This window comes from Phoxinus phoxinus (assembly GCF_949152265.1).
Source record: "Phoxinus phoxinus genome assembly, chromosome: 23".
Lineage (NCBI taxonomy): Eukaryota > Metazoa > Chordata > Actinopteri > Cypriniformes > Leuciscidae > Phoxinus > Phoxinus phoxinus.
This window is the reverse complement of record NC_136898.1, coordinates 16,113,995-16,139,089: the sequence shown is the minus strand read 5'-3', so window position 1 is coordinate 16,139,089 and position 25,095 is coordinate 16,113,995. Positions and strand designations below refer to the sequence as shown.

Sequence of the window (25,095 nt, the reverse complement as noted above, 5' to 3'; positions counted from 1 at the left end):
ATGAACCTGATTACACAATTTAACTGCTCTATATTAATTGATTTCTTTACTTATGCTTACAAATTGAAAATATTCTTACAATAAAGTTTATATCATACAAACCAATCATAGTCATGTATGTTAAAACTTATACTATTGACCACTAGTCAACATCTGGTTTTATAATTTGGTTATAAAACCAGTGACATTTGCATTCAGTGACAACGACATAAAAATAAGTGGGATTGACATCAGATAAGAAAGTTACCAGAGGTCTGAGCTGACTTGCCAGGAGTATTTATTTTAGGCATTGAATGTTGATGTGCTGCTTTTATGATGGGACCCTGGATCCCATTTCTAAAGATGCTGGCAAAGCACTAATAGATAAATCACAGACATATACAAGACAACATTAACATGAGCAACTATGGTACTGTAGATTATCAAAATGTAAACAAAAAAGGTTGTTTAACAACAACAAAAACAACATATTTTAAGATGAAAAAAAATTAATTGGTGTTTTTATGGTTCTTGAATCTATTTTTCCTTCACTCACCTGAATGCTCTCTTTGTCAGAAGGGTGCACGATCACAGTTACCTCTCGGAGATTTGTACAGTTAAATTCCTGGAATTCTGTCAGCATGATTCTGGCCACCAGATCTTTAGGAAAGCCAAGGTTCCCAGTGCCGATAGCCGGGAAGACGACTGAAGCCATTCTACAGGTGTCTGCTTTTTTCAGGCAATCTCTAATGATCTGAACGAGTACCTTTTAAAATTTGAATAAACACATCTGTTATGATCTTTAAAAAAGGTAAAATTTAAGTTAATAAGTAAAGCCTACATATGAGGGACATTTGCATTGTTCATTTAACAATTTACAATCAGCCAGCAATTACATTAATAAATAATGTTAATTTAAATTCAACATAAAAGTTATTAACTGAATTCAATTTGAGTTAAACTATGTCTCACCCTATCTGCCGAGTCTTGTCCACCGTTCCAAATTGGGCAAACTACATGGAAGACTTTGGAACAATTCAGATTATAACCATCTGTTATGACCATTTCACCATAATTCAGATTGTTTGATTGAGCAGCTCTCTTGATTTCTGACTGGAGCTGATGGCCAGCAGTCTGAAGGAGTGCTCTGGAGACGGCCCCTTTACCGAGGTCCAAGTCCTCCGATATAGTGTTTACAATGATATCAGCCTGCAGGAGAAACAAGTCATTTCTGAAGAGGGAGAAACTTAAAAAATAATATGTCATGCAGTGTAATATCTTCTCAGGTAATTTTTTTAAAAAGTATTTTTAGATATTTTTACTGGTATCCAGTCAAAAAACACCAATCAGGGCCCAAGGGCCCGGATGGTGCAAGGACCCTCTTGGAATTGCTCTGTTTATTAAAAGCTATTTTTCTGTTTTTATGAGTAACAAATAATCTAGAATTCACTTACACGTGCATCCTGGATGTTCCCTTTGCTCAGATTGATTTTTAGTTCCTCTTTTGTAGTTTTGGTCTCAAGAACACTCAATCTTTCAGATTTATCGGATCTGCCACCAGAGCCTGAGTGCACTTTTCCTTCAGAGTCTTTATTCCCCAGGCCTTTGGGACCTTGAAGCACTTGGTTTCTTTGGCCATAGTTTCTGTGGCCACTTTCAGGATAGCCTTGTCCATAGTTACTGTATCCATGTGGTTTGTTTTGCTGAGGGACAGTCATCTTGGGGTCATAAGCAGCAAACTCCTTTCTGACAGCTTGAGCCATGGCTTTTACATTGCTGCCATTATTGTCAACCAAGTGAATTTCAGTTAATGTGCTACTGGAGCCTCTCTGGTTATGATCTTCAATGTACTCGCACACTTCCTTGGCGATTGATTCAGTGCAAAGTTCAAGAGGACAACCAAATATCCCTGAACTAATAACTGGAATTGCAATGGAGGAGCAGTTTTTGCTTGACGCCTGGTTCAAGCTTTCCCTCACAGCTCGTCTCAGGCGTTGCACGGTGGTTCGGCGGTCTGAATCGCTGAAGCGAGGTCCAACAGCGTGTACCACATATTTACAGGGAAGGCCACCAGCTTCAGTGATGATGGCATCTCCAGGTTTCAGAGGCCCATTTACTTTTATGTAATGGTCAGAGAATTGCTGTAGGCATGGTCCGGCAGCTTGTAGGAGTGCGAAAGCTACACCACCACTGTGCATCAGATTTTCATTAGCAGCATTGACCACAGCATCCACACTGAGCTTGCAAATGTCTGCCATCCTGACAGTAACAGTTATTCCACCTGGCATACGAACTTCACAAGAGACCTGGCCAAAATCTTCAAAACTGCTTTCAGAAAATTTAACCTCCTCTTCTAGCATGTCATCTTCCTGGAGCACCACAACAAATCTTTTATCCTTCAACAGTATTGAGAGCATCATTTTACCCTGTTCCTTGAAATACTTCTTTGCTCCTGCCTTTTTAATGATGTGTGTGTCTGTGTAGAGAGAATCTGCCAACCTTTTAAAGAGAGTCATAACTGGCTGGACAAATACACGCTCTCCAGACAGTTTGATCCAGGGTCTCTTTGACTCAAAATTCACTTTCACCTCCTCAGACTTCATTAAATGCTGCCAGTCTTGTGATTTTCTGTCTTTTATGAATTCAACTGCTGCATGTGATTTGATACGAACAGTTTCTTCAATTCTAGTGTGTTCTACAATGAAACGTCCCAAGTTATCACTGACCTCCATCACTGGTTCTCTGAATCCAGTCACCATTATTTTGTCTCTCTGTTTAGAAAAGTTTATAATCACAGACGTCTTTTTGGAAGTATTGAACAATTCTTGCAATTGTTTTTTGAGATCCTGCCACTCTGGCATTTGAAGGACACCCTGGTCTTCTATAATGAGGTCTTTGGATGTAAGAACCATATTCACCCTCTTCTCTGCATCAACAAGTGCTTTTTCTGTGCTCCCAATCACAACAACATCTTCATTTTCGATTGTATAGACAGCAGTTATTTCATGAGATATAAAGAGATCTGTGGACATTTCATCACAGTTCACTGATCTCAGGAACTCCAGTACTGAACGGTCAATCTTTAAGGGCTTCTGTTTCATTTTTATTTTCTTCTCAAGGACCCAATTCTTGAACATGAGGATATCTGTATGAAGACCTGCTAAAACTAAGCTGTTTATTTTTTTGTCATAGTCAATGTGCAGGTTTGGAGAAACAGCACTTTTCAGGCCATCTTGTAAAAGCAGAGAGTACATGGCAGGATAAATCTCCATATGGTCTGTCACACTGTTCTTCTCTCTCTCCATTTCATTTGTTGCTCTCTCTATAATTTTCTCCATGATGGGCTTCAGTCCATTTATCTCATGGGTCATTCCCGCCAGTGTCAGGACACCTTTAGTGCCATCCATATCTGTGAAAACTTTATCTTTCACTAATTCCTTTACATCACTCTCCACTTTAGACCACAAGGGGTGTGACAACGGCCACTCAGACGTTGTGTAGTTTGAGATTATTTTCTTGAAGGCATCACAGGCATTCTTACTCCAGCCATCAATGTGTCTTCTGGTAACTCCTTTCTGTTTCAGTAATGCTGGATCAGGACTGAGCAAAGCTTCAGGTTTGTCCATGTTTATTTGGCAGAAGTGTGAGCTCATCTGGTCTTTAATAGAGGACATCTCCCCTTTTTTGAGGAGGAACTCCCTGATGGCAGGATGTACAGTGACCGTAATGGGTTCAGGCAGCTTCAAATGTGGTCTGTTGCCACCATACAAGACTGTATCCAGGGATTTAAAGTAGGGATATATCTTGACTGGAACTTCACAGATGTTATTCTCTTGCTTCAAAATTCTCTCTTTGGCTGTAAAGAATGAAAGTAGCAAGTACAATGAATAAATGCACTGATATTGTCAAAATGAGGTAAATAAATGTAACCAAATCTAGAACTGTAACAGCAAAGTCTACCAGCAACTGCACATGTATTTATACCTTCTTCCTCCTGAAAGATAATAATGGCTGCGTGTTCTGCTGGAATTGTGATAACTTCCTCTACTGGACCACCCCATTTCTCAAAATACAGCTCCAGCAGCATCTTGTTGTTGTTGGCCTCAGCTGGAAGATTCTCCACCCGCACACATGTGCTTCTCTCCAGTGCACGGGCCCTCAGATCATTCTTCTTGAACTTTTTATGCGTTCTGCTGTCCTCAAGGAACTTTACTGCATCTGTCAGAAATTATAGTTTACAGAATGTGCCGGATGCATTTGATCAGGGGCGCGGGAAGTACGGATGCTGCAGCACCCCATTTTCACAGGATTGTAAGTTCAATGCAAACTTTTGTTAATTTACATTTATTCATTTTTAGCATTTGATCACTTGATAAACACTTTTTAAGTGGGCTATTTTTTTTTTTTTAAGTGTTATTTACATATCAAGGAAAACATCTTGGAGCACTGCTTGCTGGAAGGACCCAGAAGCTGCTCTTTGGTTGGGTTTCAAACTTGTATAGAAAAAGATTCAAGGCAATTCTGGTTAAAAAAAGTTAAAAAGCCTTTATTTAAACCATGGCTCACTCAAGAAATGTTAAAAATAACTAAAACACTGCACATTTTATTTTTATGTTCCATATACCGGTCCGTTGCATTACGATTGCAAGCAGAATCAATAATGTAAAAAAAAGTGATGTGCAGTCAAATATCCCGGTGTGTATGCTGTTTACACGATTTTTCTCACCAATACGCTTGCTGTGATTTGTGGAGTTTATCATGTTTTATAGACTCGATAATATTTCTTATTTAAATGTTGTGACCAACAACAAACAAAACACAGCAACCCCAACCTAAACCTTCTTCCCACGCCCCTGTCAAGTTATAATAGCATACAACTATATACCAGTAAAATATCAAAGGTGTTTATGATATCAAATTTTTAGATCTACAATTTTCTTATTTTTTTGAATTTCCTCCAGGCCAAAAAGACATCACGTAAAACTTAAGCATTGTGTAGTCAAGATTAAGTTTGGTGCAAAAGAGTTTGACTAATGGCGCTTTTCCACTGCATGGTACGGCTCGGTTCAGCTCGGTACGGTTCGTCTTGGCGCGGAACGGTACGGCTCGCTTCGCTTTTCCACTGCGTGGTACGACTCGACTCGGTACGGCACGGTTCGGTTCGCTTTAGCTCGGTTGCTTTTCCACTGCAGTTAGTACCGCTTCAAAGTGGGTGGGACTGATCGTTAATAGTTGCCGCCTCTAATTTGTCCCTACACTGTTTGTAGGTCTGGTGGCAATCAACGAGAGGAACGTCTGTACCTCGTCCACTGACCACGATTCAACCATTTATTTTTTTTTATTTTTTTTACTTATTTTGTCAAGTAAATACTCTAAAAACAGGTGCTACTGCATTGGCTGTTGTCTGGCTATTTAAATCTAGCGGGTTTAGTGTCTCGTGTCGCAAATACAATGACGCTGAAGTGACGATTCTGTCTGACCAATCAGTGATCTGCAGTGTTTTCACGTCACGTTTAGTATCGGTACAGTACGCTTGGAACCTCAACAGAGGTGGTACCATTTAAAGCGAGCCGAAGCGAGCCGTACCATACCGTACTATGCAGTGGAAATGCGCCATAAGTGAGCCGTACCGTACCGAGCCGTACCGTATCATGCAGTGGAAAAGCGCCAAAGCGTGCCGTGCCGTACCGAACCGTACCGTACCATGCAGTGGAAAAGCGCCAAAGCGTGCCGTGCCGTACCGTACCATGCAGTGGAAAAGCGCCATAAGTGAAATATGCTAACATTATGATAAACAAGTATGTATGTTATATGATAACTTACCACTGGGATTTTTAAAGGTAACAACTGCTTTTCTTAATTCTGGTATTAATTCCATGGTAAAGTCATTTTCAGAAAGACTTGTAATGTTCTCCACCAAAAGAGTCAAAACATCGTGTTTAAACTCATCTGGAAGGTTCTCCAGGACCACAGCACTTGATTCTTGAGGCTTCTTCACATCCAAATCAGTTTGAGGGGCACTTTGATCTTCAGGCAAAATAAAAGTGACACATATATAAAATGTAGGATTGCAGGATGTAAAAAAGGATGATTAAAATCATTAAAGGATGATTTTTTTTGTACCGGTATCAACTACAGTTAACTAACAAAATAATGTTTTGTATCATTTAGTAATAAATATCTTTAACATTGAAAACAAATGTGTTAAAAAGTACATCAGCAATAACAGCATGATAACCTAACTAATAAAAGATCACATGCATGTACTGTATGCAGTCAGAGACCAAAGTCCAGATGATTTACTCACTTGGTTCCTGATATCCACATGCCTGGTCCACCTGAAAGCACAGCATTTACAATCAGTGTTGGGGGAAGTCATTTTTAAAAGTAATGCATAACATATTGCATTACACCCTGAAATGTAACTAATAGTGTTAGTTTTTATGCAAGTTTTCTCATCTAGGCTGGGATAACTTGTTTGTTTTTTAATAAACATTAATAAACATCAACAAAAATGTATATTTTTGGTAAATGTAAAGGCCCTTTTAACAATGAATAAGCCTCAGGCTGAAGGAAAGGAAAATTCACATCTGACTGCACAGTAGAGGATGCAGATCAAACAAACCTTTCAGCTGTGCTGCCATTCTGGATTGCAGAAGAATAAGACATAGGAGAAGAAATGTGATGTTTAACTAAAGTCAGTTTTGCTTATTAATATGATTTAATTGGATCATCGAAGGTCAGCAGCAAAGACATTGGTTAATAAAATTAGATTAAATACAAAGTATATTTGTGTAATTTAAAGGTATAGTGGAAGATTTTCAGAATTTTAGAAAAGAACCGCCCTCTCCACTTTTTGAAAAAAATGCACATGCGCAACATCTACCTGCTCCCGAGAGGGAACGCCTATTAAACGCGTGCACGAGAGAGCATGCACAATTTACCTAGTAAAATCTAGTTCTCCTCGTGCACGCTGTTTACAAGTTGCTGTCGCCATGGCTCATACAAGCCTACTTTCAAAAAGAAGATTTGCACTTTTTCCACTATGTCACACATTGGAATTATCAAAAATTAACACACAAGGTTTTATAACATTTCAGCGTGATACCTTTGGCTTTTACCATTTGGTCATAAGGCTACTTTAGACAAATTGAGATGTTTACTGTGTCTGCGCGGTGCGTGACTTGTGCCAGGGCTAGCATCGCTAATCATAGCTTACATTAGCTTTTACTAGCAGTAATTTTAAATGGATTTCTCCAAATAGCATGCCAAACTTTACCTGTCGAGTAGAAACTTCGCGACTGAGGCATCAGTGGCTAGCCCAACCTGTGCTTTTAGCGCACACCAGCGTGTGAAATATTCTCCCAAAAACACTCTGGTCTTGTTTCTTTCTTCAGAGGCCTTTGTCTTCTTGTCATACAATTCGTATTTCGTAGACACTTTTTCTCTTGCAACCCTCAGACATTTTAAAAACCCGGTGAGAATGGCGAGCTTCAATGAATGGCTGAAACCGTGGCTCACCACACATATCATATACTACACCTGAAAGTGCGCATGCGCAGAAAGCGAAAACTACCTAGCGACGAGCACGTACGACGGCCTTAAGTAAACATATCACCAGAATGATTGACAACTAGGAGGACCAATAGTCTTGATGATCCACCCGGAAAAAGAAAAACTTTCACTTTACCTTTAATTATTGGAGGTTTGCGAAATATTCTGAGTTTGTATTCATTTAGAGGGATACTGAATCTGTTTTTGTGCAAGTGAGATGAGTAAATTCATGCTCATATTTAGTCAACTACAATAACCGTCATGTTCACAGCGCACAACGCCTCTGAACCTCACTCCTGATTTCGATTTCTCTCAACATAGGGGACACGAGAGCTGTCAGTCAATAAATGGGAAACACATTTAGTTTAAAACTAATAACCATCATGTTCACACAGCGCACACAATGCCTCTGCACCTCGGTCCCGATTTCTCTCAACATGGAGACAGGAGAGCTGTCAGTTAATAAATGTGAAATCAAAGTAATTTGCGTTATTTATTTCAAAAGGTAACTCCTATTTTGTTGTAAATGTAAAAGTAATGCGTTACTCCCAACACTGTTTACAATTGTGTAAATGGCGAGCACTACTAAACAAGTTATTTGTTCTATCTATTCTTGCATTTTTCAACAATATAGAGAAATGACAACCATAAACTCTAAAATGCATAAGTCTCAACGTCATAACTCGTTGAGAATTCATATCTTAATTAATAGAATTAATATCTTATGATAGACCATTTTGTAAATTATGTTTGGCCTGCAATGATTTTTTAAGCCACTAAGCTAAGGTTTTATTGTAAAAGCATTGTGGTCTTAAATCTGCATTTTGTAATATGTTTACTCACTCTTTGTCCGGTGCTGTCTGCCTGTTCCTCTACATCGCTGGGTTTGTACACTTTCAGCTTGATTTTCTGACTGTCAATAGTAATAATGTGTTCTTCCTGGGAGAGTACAGCTTCTCGGACTTAAACACAAACAATCAGACTTAGTCAGATACATCACAACACTTTAAAACAAAGAACATACCACAAAAACAACAACACAGAGTTGTAATAAGCTAACTTCTTTCAGTAGGTCATATATCGTTGTAATAAGCTCACTTCTTTCAGTAGGTCCCAAAAAAGCCTAAAATGCATGGCAATGAGTGACAACAGGGATTTTTATTCTGATTTATTACTTGCAAACTATGCACATGTCAGGTTTAGCCTGCTAAGTATTCATAACTTTTTACTTTTCTAAAAGGATGACAAGACAACGGTGGCTAATCGGAAGATTCAGATTAGCCTAGAGGCTAATTCGTGAGTTTACCGCACTTTGTATTTGAACCTGAAATTACCTTACGTGTCTCGACAGCTTTATTACATTACTACCCTGCTGAAAAAAACAATAGAAACCATTACAGAATTTCTAATGGTTTTAATGGTTATAAAGGAAACTGTATTGGTTTTAATGGAAACTGTAATGGTCCTAGTGGGTTTCTATTGGTAATTTGCTTTCTTCTATTGGTGGCATGTTTTGTCTATGTGTCTGTATTGGTTGTAATGGAAACTGTAATGGTCCTAGTAGGTCTCTATTGGTTATTTGCTTTCTTCTATTGGTGGCATGTTTTTTCTATTGGATACCATTAAGGACCAATAGAACACATTTGGCAACTTATAGGTTACATGTTCTACTGGACACCATAACCATAAGACTCTATCTGTAGTGTTTTCTTTGGTTTGATGATACTGATTTAATGTACATATACACATAATTAATAGGCTAGATGCAGATTATTTTTTGTATTTACAATTTTTTTTACAATTATTACAACAAAATATATTTAAAAATGACTTTTTATTTTATTTAATGTGAAGGTATTAAGCTTATCCTTATGTAATAGGCCTATGTTACGCATTGTTTATTAGAATTCACACAAAATGTTCATTTATATGGGTCATGGGCCAACATAACTTTCCATTTGGTCTCCTTTTGCCTTGTAATCGCATGGGAGACATTGACATAACTTTGTTTTAAAAAGTGAGTGGAACAGGGTGTGTGTTTGTGTGTGTGCGCGCACGCACTCACGTAATAACATTACGATATCCAGAAACAAATTTAAAATAGCACATTAAGTTTAATTTATCGACATAGAACTCATATTTACTATGATAGTTTCATCTAGTGGTGGGCACAGTGGCGTAGGTTTGATTTTGAAATTGGTGGGGACGGGGACATATATTTTAAGGTTTGATCGAAATTATTGCTAGGGCTATATGAGTGTCACTGGATATTGGTAGGGACACGTCCCTAGTGTCCCTACTAAATTCTACGCCCCTGGGTGGGCAGATCGAGGCTTCGAGAAACAATGAAACAGTTGAAGCAAATGTGCCATATTGTGTCGAGGTTTCGAAACAATCCGACACCCGTCTCAACGGTGACACCTAGTGGTCACTTGCAGGTGTTGATCTGAAACAACCTTGACAACGAGGAACGAGCCATTAAAAAAATGTGTTGTTTTTTTTATTATTGTATTTTTCTTATATGTGAAACGTGTAACCTGTAGGTTCCTAACTGTGCATGATGTTATTTTGGTCATGACAAATATATATTAGCCTAATAAAATAAATTAAGTCCACAATGTCTCACTTTTTTATAGATTTTTATTCAAAAAATATTAATTTCTCTGCTGTGGAAGGACTTAGCCTACTTCTTTTTAACAGATCATTTCTCCAGCCTTTGAAAAAATCCTCACAAATACCCACGAGGTCAAGATGCGTTGACTTTACTTTTATATGTGCGATTGTGTGGTCTGTTCCCGATCCTGTCAATCAAACGCTGGTTCGGCGGACCATGCCACCTGTCGAAACACTTGTGAAACACTCCGAAGCTTCATTTAGCGTCATTCACGTGACGTGTGTTTTGAATCACGCTTCGGAATCGGATCCTTGTTTCGAAACATCTGCGCTTCGGGATCTAGAAAAGCGTTGTAACGTCGCGTCAGCCATATCTTTACATCTACTTGGCTACTTCTGCATGATTTTAAAAAAAAACACATTACAGCGCCAGATCGCCTCTTATTTAACTCTGCTTGTCAACTAGAGATGTTTAATTTGTCTCGGATACATTTGTAAAAAGTGGTGGGGACAATATCAAACCAGGCAAAAAGTTGTGGCGACATGTCTCACCCGCAAAATTACGCCTATTATGGGAGAGGTAAGTTTTTATTCTGACATTCTGATAATCTTATTTAATATTATTAATTATATATTATTAATATTATTAATTATTAATGTTATTATTGTAATTATCGCTTTTATCTAGCCTACATATTTCGCCTCAATTCGTGTGTATAATGTTATTTTACTTAGCTGTGTGATTATTTTTGTCAGTTTAGGCCTACCATTTTTTGCGTTAGCCTATATTTTTGTCTCAACGTGGAAATGAGAGCACATGGTGATCAGATATTTATTTTATTTTATTTATTTTATAGAGACCTCACCTTCAAGGGCAATTCATTCAAAGGGGCTGCTTGTTTGTTGTATCAGGTATGTTTTCTGTTTTATACTACATTCTAGTTTAAATTTTTTTTTATTTAGGCCTACTCAATTTAAGATTCAGTCTACTCTGTCCCTTTGCCTTGTAAGTTTATGAGAGAAAGAACTAAAAAGGGCAATTGACTCAAAGAGAGAGTTTGCTTGTTTGTGTGTATTATCAGGAGCGAACGAATGCCTGCTGCTCCGTTTCTGATTGTCCACTCAACTCCAAATCTACACAACGCAGAGGTTATATTAGTGTCTTCTAACTGGTGTCACTAACCCCAGCTACATCTGCATGGCTGCACATAGGTCAGGCTTTGCCCAACTGTTACACTTACACTAATAGAGAAACTCTCTGTTCAAACTTCAATTTAGCAGGCTTGTAGAACAAAAAAAGCAATCAGACAGGTAAACAGAAGGAGGTTTTTTAAATAATACACATAATGCATGATATTACTGTGGACATTACTTTATTAAGTTCATATTTAGGCTCCGTGGTATAATACCACTAGTTATTTAAAGCACTTACATCAGGTTGCTTTAAAGATAAAAAGGAGCAAATCAAATAGAATATTTTATGAAAGTCAAAATAGTATAGAAAAAGAATGGCTCAAGAACATTTACCTGCCATTTAAGTTTGTTTCCATACATACTGCATTTTACTTACAAGCACTTGTACTTACAAAACATCTGTAGATAATATAACTTGACTTAACATCAGCCAGCACTCACACACACGTCTGGCAAGGTTCAGTCTAGTCTAGTCCCTCTCAAAAATGTTTGGAAAACTGCAAATGTATAGTTTGTCTTCCACTTTGATACACATGCATTTACCCTGAAGGCAACTAACAGGAACTAATTCTGTCTTGGATGATTCCCAGCATTGCACAATGGAAATGTGTGGAACAAAACCACAAGGTTGTGGTAGTGGAAATACTGCAGCTACCTTAAATGTTGTTAATAATAATGCTATGTGATCATCTGTGGCAGAGAAAGAAATAATTTTATCAATTACCCCACATGTTCCATCTGTTAGTTTCACATAGCTTTCATCTCGTCTCTTAGATTGGGTGTAGTCCCTGCTACTATACACCAGACCACCTTTGATCATACGCTTGTGGACTACAACTTCATCAGGTATGCACACGCGAGAGGGACAGAAGGCAGCCCGTTCTTCCTGTGTAACAACATGCATGCTCCCATTGTCAAGTAGCGTAGTATTGTCACATTTGACAGCATTTTGGACCCTTGGGTACTTGTTCAAATCAGAACAGAACCGTAACACCTCTTCTTTCACCGTGTACTTGGATGAGAAGTAAGGAATTGATCTAAACAGAAGAAACTTGGTAACTATCTGATTAGCCACTCCTTTTGTTCCTTTTACCAAAGTCAGGAGTTTGCCATTTGCGTTCTCGAAAGGAAACGCAGAATGTGTCCACAATGGGCCCCACAACTTGACTGACTTGGCAAGATGACTGAGAAGGTGAATGTTAAATGTCATCTGTGACTCGCCATATAAAATCTGAAACCTGAACATGAAGTCAAGCAACAAGATCTCAGCTCTGTTGATTTCACAAGGTTTTAGTTCATCCTTCAGTAGCAGATAAATGGCTGATACAAGTAGGCCAAGATGTTGCAAGTACTTTTGGGGAAGAAGTCCTTGAAGACATGGTAGGCTGTAGAACAGGAGCCAGGATCGCCACTCTGAGGCTTTCCAGTGCACCCTATCTGACAACCCTCTAGGCAGTCGAGTAATCAGGTGTGGAGGTTGGATACCAACAATTCTAGCATCGATCTCTCTCAAAGTGGCAGGGCTGCCTACATAATATGGCTGGGTGGATGAAGAAGTTTCAACCAGGAGTCTAGTGATCTGTCTTGAAACCCCCAGTAAGACTGCATGCATGTAGTCTGGGACAAAACCCCAGACAACATCAAAGTATGGCAAGTTGATTAGTGGAGAAGGACCCTTTACCCCCCTAATATTTGTCCCACCTTCTACAGCCAACTCCATATCTGTAACCATTTCCTCATTTGTTCTGTCACAATATTGTTCTTCTGAAACTGGATACTTTACTACCCTATCAACCAGCTTCCCAGGATGCAGACAGAATCCGCAGCCATAATACCCATTAAACTGGGTAGTGTTTTGCATCAGTGGTCTCGCTTTGGAATCAACACTACAACAGAGGCCAACTATTTTGCTGTTAATAACAGACCCTTCTTTATGCCATGTGACACCAGTGTCAGCTAGGATCTTGGCCTGGTCCACAAATGACTTCAGAAAGATTTCCATCACAGGCTCTTTTGGCCCAAACCAAAGGCCAGCAAGCAATACATTCTTAAACCTAAGTTCAGGGGGAAGCTCATTGATCATTATGTGGATGGGCCATATAGAGAACTTTGAGGAATTAAACACAGGGCTTCCATCTGAGTTAAATATGTATGATAGGTTGTGGGAATCTGAGAGGATCTGATTTGGGCCAGACAAATGTTTGTACTTCTCCCCATCATAGATGTCTGACAACATCTCATTTTGACTCTTTTGCCTATCAAACCTATAATTCAAATGGGCACTCGCTTCTGTGCTTTCAAGCAGAGTCTGAATTTGTGGGGCAAGAGGAACATTGATAAAGAAGTTACCTCCATTCATAGAACCAGAATCAAAAGTGCTGCCACATGATCCGCATGTATCAATTTGTTTGTCACTGATTTCCTGAACTGTTCCTATGTTTAAGTAACAAGTTTCACAGTAGAACTGAAATTCTACTTCCTCACAACTGTTTTTAAACACTCTGTTAAAAAGATACTTAGATCGAGGTACAACCTCTTGCCCAAACAATTTATTTATCAATTGAAGTAAATCATGTAACTGGCAACCAGTTATTTTATGCTTTGCTGTATGGCTCATAATCATGAGCATGGCCTCAGCTTTTGTGGTAGTTCCTGTGGCAGTCAAAGCAGTGTCCATGTCAGGCTGTAGATCAATCATTGACAGGGGGTCAGTAGTGTTCTGTTCCATGCTGCCTGTCCTATGGTCTATCTCAGACTCTGACTCTGTTTCACTGCATGCCTTTAAAAAAGCAACATCTCTGTTAAAGGTATGGTTGTGTGTAGGTCTGCTCATACAATATTCACGTAGGTTCATAATTACTTTTTTTAAACGTACAGACCCTCCAAAATTATAAATGTATAATTCAAAACTTAAAGTACATGTGTACCTGAGAGAGAGAAAAAACAATTATCAGAACAAACTAGTACTCACATGTGTTTCTGAAGGTCTACTTGAGCCTGGTGCAACGTCTACCTCACTACTGTACTCATCTGTCATCAGTTCAGCTGTTTTCCATTGACCATTCTGTCAATAATGTTACAGTTATGTTACAATCATGACATTGCACTAACTTGAAGAGGGACTGTGAAGAATATGACTTCATCTGACTGTAGCTGCCTGTTTCCATGCTTATTTTTTGAATGTGTAACTTTATGGCATTTGATAGCTTTCATTACATCTGTAAAACAGATCACAAAACTCTCACATACCACAAATGGTGTACTCAACGTTGAATGGCTGTTCTGTATGCTGTCTGTCTCACTGTTCTGTATGCTGTCTCTCTCACTCTCTATCACTCTCTCTGTGCCGTTTGTCTCACTGTTCTGTATGCTGTCTCTCTCACTCTCTATCACACTCTCTGTGCCGTTTGTCTCACTCCCTGCCTCTGAGAGCATATCTATAAAAAATACCATAAGCAACAAGAAAACAACAAGCTGAAGAAATATTATATACAAATATATATGTAAATATATCACAAATAATGTATCTTGTAATATTTAAATGTTTCTTTGAACACTAGGCTCCTACACAATGTAAAAAAATAAAACTTTTAACCACTATATCTGTTTCACTGTTAATACTTTTATTTAACAGGTACATGTTGTGTGAGGACTTTTATTTTGATATCCGATGATAATTATTTTCTCTGGGTTTTTATTTATTTATAAAATGTAAAATTAATAATCAAATTGATTCAAATAATCGGGACAATGCTACTTGATAATAAGCTCGAAACGGTACCTGTTTCAGTGGCTGTTTGGCTCTCTTCCTCATCAACATCAACAACTGGCCTGTCATGTCGACACAGTGTCTGGCGAGGTATCTTTGTCTTACTTTGAGGTTCTAGGTAAAGCTTATATTTTTGCCTATTTCTACGCATATTTGTCCAAAAAAATAATAATTATGATGAAAAAAATGCTCGAGACGAGTTGTTGATTTCTTATCACGTAAAAAGGGGGCGGAGCTTAGCTTGCGCGCCGTGACAGTGCCAACTGAAATAACGGTATAATAATTTAAACTGATCTGCCCGTTCACTAACTAACGTTACTCTTTTTACTTGTTCTGTCAGGTAAGTTAGTGACATTAATACTTTTCATTCCTGTTATTTTCGATGCAATATTTACTTTCTGTCAGCTATTGAGGTTACGTAACGTGTGTTTATTCGGTGCTAACATTAAGTATACGTTCCAGCTAGCTGCTAAGCAGATAACGTTAATTATGGTTATGTTGTCGTAGTAAAACACAATAAAGATTTTACCGATTTAAAATGAGAAAGTGGACTCAAAAAATTATCCTAAAAATATGGAGACTGCTGGAAAGAATGGACGATTTGAGTAGCAGCTATTGAATGTGTCAGTCAATAGAGATTTTGCTAAATTGTTTCTGTCTCGGAATGTAAATGTAACTTATCAACATTGCTACAGTAAGTAAGACTACTTATTAACATACCACGTAAGTCTTTGTTGATAGTAATAATACAAAAAAGTAATTAAAGGCGGACACCGACAGCATGCAAGTAAGTTAAGAATCCAATATAAAATGTGTTTTTATTAATTGTCATTTGTCTTGTATGTTAGCATGTTTGCCTACGTCAGGTATATCGACGACAACATCCGACAAATAGTGCCCTTGGACTACATAAAGGGCTTTTGTCCAAAGGATGTCAAAGAATTTTCAACCAAAAAAATATATAATATATTGTGGAAGAAATCGCCAGAGGACATGGGGCAATACTACAAAGCACAAATATTAAAAATGGCTGGTAGGTATTTAAAGCTACTCTTGTCTATACCCCCCTAATTGTATCTTTATTAACTTATATTAGTAAAAATATTTGTTGCACTGCTGGAAACATAGATGTGGGTATTACAGTTACTGTTACAAAAGATTCTGATAACAACCACTAACATCTTTACTGGTGACTGACAAAGAACTAGCCTAGTTATTTTTGTGAGTTTTTTTTTTTGTTGGTTTGTTGTTACTTGTATTTAGTTTCTTTCTTCTATTCTTCAGAATCTGAAGAGGAATTAAAACGTGAGAGAATCTCAATACCCCCACTCAACAGTGATGAGGAATGGTCATCTACCAGAAGCTCCACGAATCCATCTGTAAGCTATGTAATGCATCTCTAAATTAATACAATTGAGTGCATTATTGCTGCACATTTTTCAGCAGCGTAGTTTCAGAGGTAGTTTTTCCATACATTTATCCCATAGGGATTTAAAAATAGTCTCCATTAAAGTGGTGTTGCAAGTCATGAACCAAACCAATCAAAGCTATGAGGTGAATCACAACATTACACACTTTGCGTTATGCTTGTTTCGGTTTTCTGATTGGTGAAATTATCTAAATAGCATCATGGGAAATGTAGTTCCCTATCAGTTGGTCACTATGATTAATGTCAGACCGACTTATAGGAATCTCGCTAGAGAGGCCAATCTACTTCGAGGTGTGTACCAGTCGTTTCCTTTGGTGCTCCCCACGACGATCAGTTGTCGATAGCTGCATCGGAGGGTGGGTCGTTCCTTCAGGGACGTTTTTTTACCACAAATTCCTCTGTTAACAAACTATTTTTTTTGTTTATTTTATAGTGTGACAAGACAAATGACAAGACAAAAAAAAAGGCAGCAGTCCAAAGCTTACAAAAAAGGAAAAATTTAATGGAAATCCTAAAAGAAAAAAAAAAAGTTGTCCAGAGCAGTTATGAAACATACAATGAGTATGTCCCCATGGCTGTGCACAAGGAACTGCAAGACAAGTACTACAACATCAAAAAAAGGATGCGAGAGGAGGAGATGAGTAATGAAGAAAAAGAGAGAAAAATTAAATGTTTAAAAGAAGAGAATAGGGACACGAAAGCTGAACTGCAGCAACTAAGGCGGTTAAACCTTCATCTCCAAGAGGAGCTCTTCCAAAACAAAAAAAGTGAGCATTTTCAAACTGGTTGGCTATTAATTTAACATAGATATTAGATCATCATGTCCTTATAAAGAATTGGACACTTTTGAAGGCAACTTATAGCCTGTTATTTTTCTATTTTTATTGCAACAAAACTACTAAAACTGTTGCTTAATCTGATATTACAGTAACACAAAAGGAGCCACATACCTCTTATGCAGGCCACACTCCACTCCCACAGCAGCCAGTTCACGGTCCAAAAGAACCAGCAGAGGACCAAACGGCTACAATACTCAAAAGTGAGCATTTCAAAACTGTTTGGCTATTAATTTTACATGCATGTTTTTAAAGTTCTTAGAAAGAATTGGATCCATTCAAATGTAAGTTATAGGCGGTGATTGATAAAAACAACTAATATAGTTATTCTTGGTGTGAATGGGCCTTTACTCTGATATTACAGTGACACAAAAGGAGCTACAGACCTCTTCTGCAGGCCACACTCCCATCCCACAGCAGCCAGTTCACGGTCCAGAAGAACCAGCAGAGGAGCAAAGACACAGGGATGGCAAGGTATTTTGTAGACTGTAAAACAAACTCTACATATTCCTATCATTTTAATGCGAAGCAGGGGAGTCTCGAGAAGCCAGGTTATCCCTGTATACCCTTACAAAGTTTTTTATTCAGGTGTGGTATTAGTATACTTATTTAAAACTAGGGCTGCGCAATTAATCACAATGAAACAGCATGGTAGTCATACATTATAAATTCATAATACAATTTTTCCCGGATCTTATGAAGTCATAATGTTCCTCATTTAAATAATACCCGACCACGGAATACGCAAAAAAGTACATACTTCTCCATCCATCGTGGCCGAGCCAAGAGTCAAGGCCACGGAGGCTAGTCCTACATGACTCCTCAAACTACCTGCATCGCCATGGTCCCCTGAGCTACCTGCTACCTATTGGTGCCAAGTAATCAGTAAAACCATTCTGAATTATATAGACGACTGGCTGATTCTAGCGGAGTCAGAACAGTTGGCGGTTCGGCATCGAGATGTCGTCCTCGCTCATATAAAGAAATTGGGGTTGAGGCTCAATACCAAGAAGAGTGTGCTTTCTCCATTACAGAGAACCACTTTTCTGGGTGTGGTCTGGGATTCAGTCACGATGCGGGCCGTTCTATCGCCCGCTCGTGTAATTGCTATCCTCTCAGCCACGAAAGAGCTAAAGCTAGGCCAGTCACGCACTGTGAAACAGTTCGAGAGACTGTTAGGCCTCATGGCAGCGGCGTCCAATGTGATACCCTTTGGCCTGCTGTACATGAGACCTTTGCAGTGGTGGCTCAGGACCAGAGGGTTCTCCCCGAGGGGAAACCCGCTCTGTATGATCAAGATCACGCGGCGGTGCCTCCGCGCCTTGGTAATATGGAAGAAACATTGGTTCCTTTCCCAGGGTCCGGTGTTGGGAGCTCTTTGCCATCGAGTTGCTATCTCGACAGATGCTTCCCTCACCGGCTGGGGAGCGGTAATGGAAGGCCGTTCAGCTCAGGGTCTGTGGAGGAGTCATCATCTTTCTTGGCACATCAACTGCCTGGAGATGATGGCTGTCTTCAACGCGTTGAGATATTTCCTCCCAGACCTGAGGGGCCATCATGTGCTCGTCCGGACAGACAACACATCGGTGGTCTCTTATATAAATCGTCAGGGGGGTCTACGATCGCGTCCACTTTGCAAACTGGCGCACCAGATCCTCCTGTGGTCCTTCAGGAAGATACTCTCTCTGAGGGCAGTGTATATTCCAGGGGTCCAGAATATAGGAGCAGACACCCTGTCGAGGCAGGGGCTGAGGCCAGGGGATTGGAGACTCCACCCCGAGGCGGTGGAGCAGATATGGGAATTTTACGGCCAAGCAGAAGTGGATTTGTTCGCGTCTCATCACACGACGCACTGTCCACTCTGGTTTTCCCTCAATCATCCAGCCCCCCTGGGGTTGGACGCTATGGTACAGACCTGGCCGAGGCTTCGCCTGTACGCATTTCCCCCTGTTGTTCTGCTTCCAGGAGTTCTGGAGAGAGTCCGCCAGGACGGAATAAGCCTACTGCTTGTAGCACCACGCTGGCCGAGTCGAATTTGGTTTGCGGACCTAATTCATCTCCTCAACGGCCCTCCCTTGGAGATCCCGATCAGGAGAGACCTACTGTCTCAGGCTGGGGGCACAATATTTCACCCCCGGCCGGAGATGTGGAAACTATGGGTTTGGCCTCTGAGGGGGACCGACTCATAGGGAGTGGTCTCTCAACCGAGGTTGTTGAGACCATTCTAAGCTCCAGAGCTCCAGCTACGAGGAAACTTTATGCATTAAAGTGGAGAGTTTTTTCTTCCTGGTGCCACCAGCGTCAGCGGGACCCAGTTAACTGTTCTGTGAACACAGTGCTAGAGTTCTTGCAAGATCGTTTTTCGTCAGGTCTATGTCCTTCCACTCTCAAGGTCTACGTGGCAGCCATTGCGGCTTTCCACGCCCCTGTGGGTAGTACATCGTTGGGTCGAGACCCCCTGATTATACGTTTCCTTCGTGGCACCTTGAGGCTAAGGCCTGCAACTCGCACGAGGGTGCCGGCTTGGGACCTCTCTTTAGTGCTAGAAGGCCTGTCTGGGGCTCCCTTCGAGCCCCTAGATTCGGTTTCAGAAAAATTTCTTACTTTTAAGACCATCTTTCTGCTAGCTATTTCGTCCCTCAAAAGAGTCGGAGACCTTCAGGCCCTTTCGGTTTCTCCCACGTGCCTTGAGTTTGCACCCGGGATGGTCAAGGCGTTCTTGTACCCCAAACATGGATATGTTCCAAAAGTGCCTACCAATATTCCGAGGCCTATTGTGCTGCAGGCTTTCTGTCCTCCTCCGTTTAATTCTCCGGACCAGGAAAAGCTGAACCTTTTGTGTCCAGTGCGAGCACTGGACACATATGTTCATCGGACTTCTCCTTGGAGAAAATCCGATCAGTTGTTTGTTTGCTTTGGATCACCCAAAAAAGGTCTTCCTGCCTCTAAGCAGACAGTTAGCAAGTGGATAACCGAGGCTATTTCTCTTGCTTATGAGTCCTCTGACCAACCGTGCCCTTTGGTGGTCAGAGCTCATTCTACTAGGAGTATGGCGGCCTCTAAAGCCCTTTTATCTGGGGTTTCTCTCCAAGACGTTTGTGAGGCGGCAGGTTGGTCCTCACCGCTCACATTCGTGAGGTTTTATAGCCTGGACCTGGATGCTGCCCCAGGGTCTCAGGTGCTTACTGCTTAGTGTTAGTTGACAACAGTCTGACACTCAGGCATTTGTAAGTCTGGCGGTGTGGGTATTCTCGTTCCCATGGCGTCATTTCGACGCAGCGTCTCGTTCCCTTCTCAGGGAACAATGGTTACATTAGTAACCTGAGACGTTTTCATATTTCCATCAGGGTCGGTGGATCAGCTCAAACTCGGGATTTTACTCAAATTATGATGAATCGCTGTATTAAAGGGTTAGTTCGCCCATTTAAGACATGAGGTTGTATGCAATCCTTACCTGGAACGTGCGCACTGTTGACGTCGACAGCAGCGCGGATTGATAGAAATGGAAAGAAAATAGTGCCGATTAAAACTGAGGTATGAATTTTGTCTGGCGTGTTTTTTGTGATGTAAATTAATCAAGCTTTGAAACGCAAATAATTTTTTCACGTAAAAACGCAGTTTCGTGGCCCCGGAAACTAACCTGGACTACTTTCTTGAAAAACTTCCAGCGGCCAGAACTCTGACCAGAGAGGTGACCACAGAGTGGGTCAGCGTGTATGCACTATAGTGCTGGTAAGGATTGCATACAACCTCATGTCTTAAATGGGCGAACTAACCCTTTAAAGGAAAGACATTGACAAACCCGAACGCAAGCAGCTGATTTAAAATTTAAAATTTACATTTTTTAAATTTAAAGCTCGACCGTTTTTTGTTGATTTTTTTTAAACGAGATTAGTTCTCCAATGCTTGCATTTTTTGGCACAAAGTGCAAATAAAATGTTTAATGGCAAACTCATATTTCCTTGTTGTTTGCCTGTTAAAAAATATTTTCCAATATTAACACTGGCATAGGCTATCTGTAGCCTAACTATTAAAAAAACAACACCGCTGTAAATGTTTGCATAGGCCTATAGCCTAACAGTAGCCTACTTCAAATAGTTACTTATTTATACCTACTTAAATTGAGCACATAAATAATAATATTTGCTATAGGCCTAGATCGACATAATAATATCTGTTTTAGTAGAATCACTTTTTCACTTGTCACTTTTCAGTACTGCAGGTTTTTAAATTATTGTCTTATTTGTCGCTTTCGGAACTGTGTCTTACTAAAATACAGTGAATTATCATTATGTAGGCTAGTGTAAAATCCCGAGTTTGTTTCTATTCACCAATCCTAATGGAAAATTGAAGTAGCATAAATTGATGATGTAAAATGATGCAGCCCTGCATGACATTCGGAAAATATTGTCTACTATCAGCCTAATAGGCGATCTCTCCTTGCAATGCTAGTAATTTAATGCAGTCATGATCATTGATCACTTAAAGTGCCATTGACTTATCTGCTGGGTAAATTAATAAATATAATTTAGCTAAATCTAAAACATCGTATGATTTATATCAGCAACATATTTCTTTATATCGCCCAGCTCTAAAACTGCTCAATATTAATGCTTAGGCCTATATTACTTTTTGTAAAGCTGCTATAAAACGATGTGAATTGAGCGCTATACAATTTTTTTTTACTTGACTTCAGTTGATATAGACCTAGATATCGTGGCCACAAATTAAGAATTCGTTCCCCAGATTTAGCAGCACGTATAGGCTATATTACACGGCGGTCTGCATTGAAGGGATTGTTTGTTGTACAGTAACTTAATTTAACTTATTATTTCGTATTAACTGTTTAACTCGTATTAAGTTAATAAAAACATTATTTAATTGATCGTTACTGAAATCGCCATGCATAGTAGCCACGGCCAAACTGCGTAGAAGATCATTCAAAAACTCGCAGTCTCGCACATAAAGGAATGCGCATGCTCATGCCTCAAGTGTCTACTCCAATAAGATTGCTGTATTATAAACCAATGAAATTGTTGGTGGGCGGAGAAGTGTCGCCCCGCCCCATCGTCCAGACTGCACTCTGGGGTTACTCGCTCATTCGCGAACGACCCATCATTACTCTCGATCAGTTCAAGTACAAAAAAACAAAGTCTCTCCATTTCAGAAGCAAAAAATAAATAAAATCAACCAATTCCACGAATCAAAGTCTTTTGAGTCTAAAAAACAAAAGAAAATGGGAAATATCCTACCAGTTGATGGTTTAAAATTACGGTTCAAATGGGAAACGGGTCCAGGAGCACTGGTCAGCTCGTCGTTTATGCACATTTAATAGCATCCACTTGACTAGGCAGACGATTCATCTCCAAATGATTATTTATGGCACAAAACAGGATACACTTGCCGATCACGTTCACATAGGAAAAAAACAGAGAACAAGAAAACCCAGCCTTGCAAAACACAAACGTACAATAACTAATTTCTGATTGAACATTTCTATAACAAATCATATACATGCGCATCTCAAATGACATATTAACGTTAATCCAACTTTTCGACAGTTGTTTAACACATCGACACTTAAAAATCACTCATTGTCTCAACTCATGATACAATGAGTTGATAACATTACACGTGGTAGCTTTAGCCCACGGCTAACTAACATGCTCGAGCTGTGAGCTACTCCTCTCTGTCACTCACCAAAACGAGATTGCATCACATATTCACTTAAAGAATATTATTCAACACATATCAACAGTCTAGGATCCTCTTAAAGGAGAACTCCGGTCAATTTTAACATTGAGCTCAATTTTTAGTAAATTTGGAGTGCTGTCAATACAGAGAACAACGACAAAAATCGGTGTTGCCTACACCGTATTATCCTCTTTTTAAAATGTGCACCCTATTGACTTCAATGGGGTCTAATTTTGAACCTGCTTTTATCCTCTTAACATCCTTATGTTAAGAGATTGTGTGTGAACAGACCACACAATTGATTTCGGCGCATACCTAACCTGAACTATCTGTTTTATAATTTAAAACCTACACCTGGAGAAGATTAAATAAAAGATTACTGTAATGCTGAACATTACATGACTAGTGGACAAAGTTTACAAAGATCTTGAATCTGCGCAAAGTACGCCCAAAGATGTTGAATGAATATATAAATATTTATACCATGGTCTCGGTGAATACTCGATTCTGATTGGCTGCAGGGTGTCCGTTAAAAAGTGATAGAGGACACCTAAATAAACTGTCAGGCGTAACCAAGGAAACCAAGTTATTGTTTGGAACTTGTAACTTTAGATTTCGATTGTAAAACTAATTAAAATATAAACTAATGTTTTAAAAATGTGTTATTTGGCAAGTGACCATGGTATAAGCGGGTTAATGCCCTTCGAGGTGTCCATTGTCAGGTTTTAATGGACTTCGGCGGAGGCCGCTGCGCGTCGGCCGGTTCACACCTCGCCGTCGTCCATTAAAACCTGACAATGGACACCTCGTCGGGCATTAACCCTTACGTAATGTATAGATAATCTTATATACTGGTAATGTGGTTTAAGAGGGACATTGTCCTAATGAATTCTCCTTTCTTTTTGCAGGTCTAATCAGTCAGCCCCAGTGAAGCCACACAATGTACCAATGTAAAAGAAGAATTGTGAATAATAAAATGTAATAATAATGTTTTGTGTCCGATGTTTATTTCCAGCTGGGTTGAGTACAAAAGCAGGTCTTAATGTATATCATTTTTATTTCAGGTGCATGTTCTTCATTCTTTGCTAAACAAAACCTGAGTTGTAAGCTATTGAAAAGTTGGTGTGCAGTTTATATCAATTGTGTATAATTGTAGTAATAATTCAAATTAATTTATTAAAAACTATAATTAATGTCCTAATTATTAATAGCTAAAAGCATGTAACCATTAAACATACAAATCTTAACCAATACAATCTGTACTGGAAACCATTAAATATGTGCAAATCAAGACCAATACAAATTTGTAATGAAACCAACAGGACCAATACAAAACTGTAATGGAAACCATTAAATATGTGCAAATCAAGACCAATACAAATTTGTAATGAAACCATCAGGACCAATACAAAACTGTAATGGAAACCATTAAATATGTGCAAATCAAGACCAATACAAATTTGTAATGAAACCATCAGGACCAATACAAAACTGTAATGGAAACCATTAAATATGTGCAAATCAAGACCAATACAAATTTGTAATGGAAACCTATACAAACCAATAGATCCTAATGGAATATGGCCCAAAACACACTACGTAATGGACACCATTTCGTAATGGTTTTAATGGTTAACAGCTGATGGTTTGTAATGGTTTTGTAGTGGAATCCATTAAAATTTCTGTAATGGTTTCTATTGTTTTTTTCAGCAGGGTAAACAACGTGTTATTTTGTTAACATGTTATGCTTTTGTGTTGAGCACTTACTGTCAGATGATTTGAACAGAATCGTAGCAGATTTGCTCTCGGCATTATATTGGACGACGCAGTCTCCTCCCTGAGATTTCTTCTTACTCTGAAAGTGAATATGAAGTTTATTTTTCACACTTTTAGCGTGTTCACTTCCCCAGTCTCCCTCGACAGTGAGGGGATATTCGTCCATCGTGATCCTTTCTGGTCAACGAGGAAATGACTTGCGTGTCAGTGTTTATATTTGTTCACGCCCGCCTATTTTCACTTTCGTTTCT

General features: G+C 39.3%; 1 protein-coding gene across 1 annotated transcript in view; it reads right to left on the bottom strand.

Annotated features, from left to right (window-relative positions):
- Window positions 1–25,095, bottom strand: part of LOC306991525 (protein mono-ADP-ribosyltransferase PARP14-like) — a 30,360-nt gene extending 5,265 nt beyond the window's left edge. Inside the window, exons 1-9 of the mRNA XM_079599460.1 lie at window positions 24,836–25,095; window positions 8,377–8,495; window positions 6,287–6,317; window positions 5,803–6,006; window positions 3,964–4,197; window positions 1,434–3,835; window positions 952–1,188; window positions 536–745; window positions 248–356 (exon numbers count right to left, since the gene is read on the bottom strand). Of these exons, the coding sequence (XP_079455586.1) occupies window positions 248–356; window positions 536–745; window positions 952–1,188; window positions 1,434–3,835; window positions 3,964–4,197; window positions 5,803–6,006; window positions 6,287–6,317; window positions 8,377–8,495; window positions 24,836–25,010 (3,721 nt within the window). The 5' untranslated portion in view covers window positions 25,011–25,095. The remainder of the gene's footprint in view (window positions 1–247; window positions 357–535; window positions 746–951; window positions 1,189–1,433; window positions 3,836–3,963; window positions 4,198–5,802; window positions 6,007–6,286; window positions 6,318–8,376; window positions 8,496–24,835) is intronic.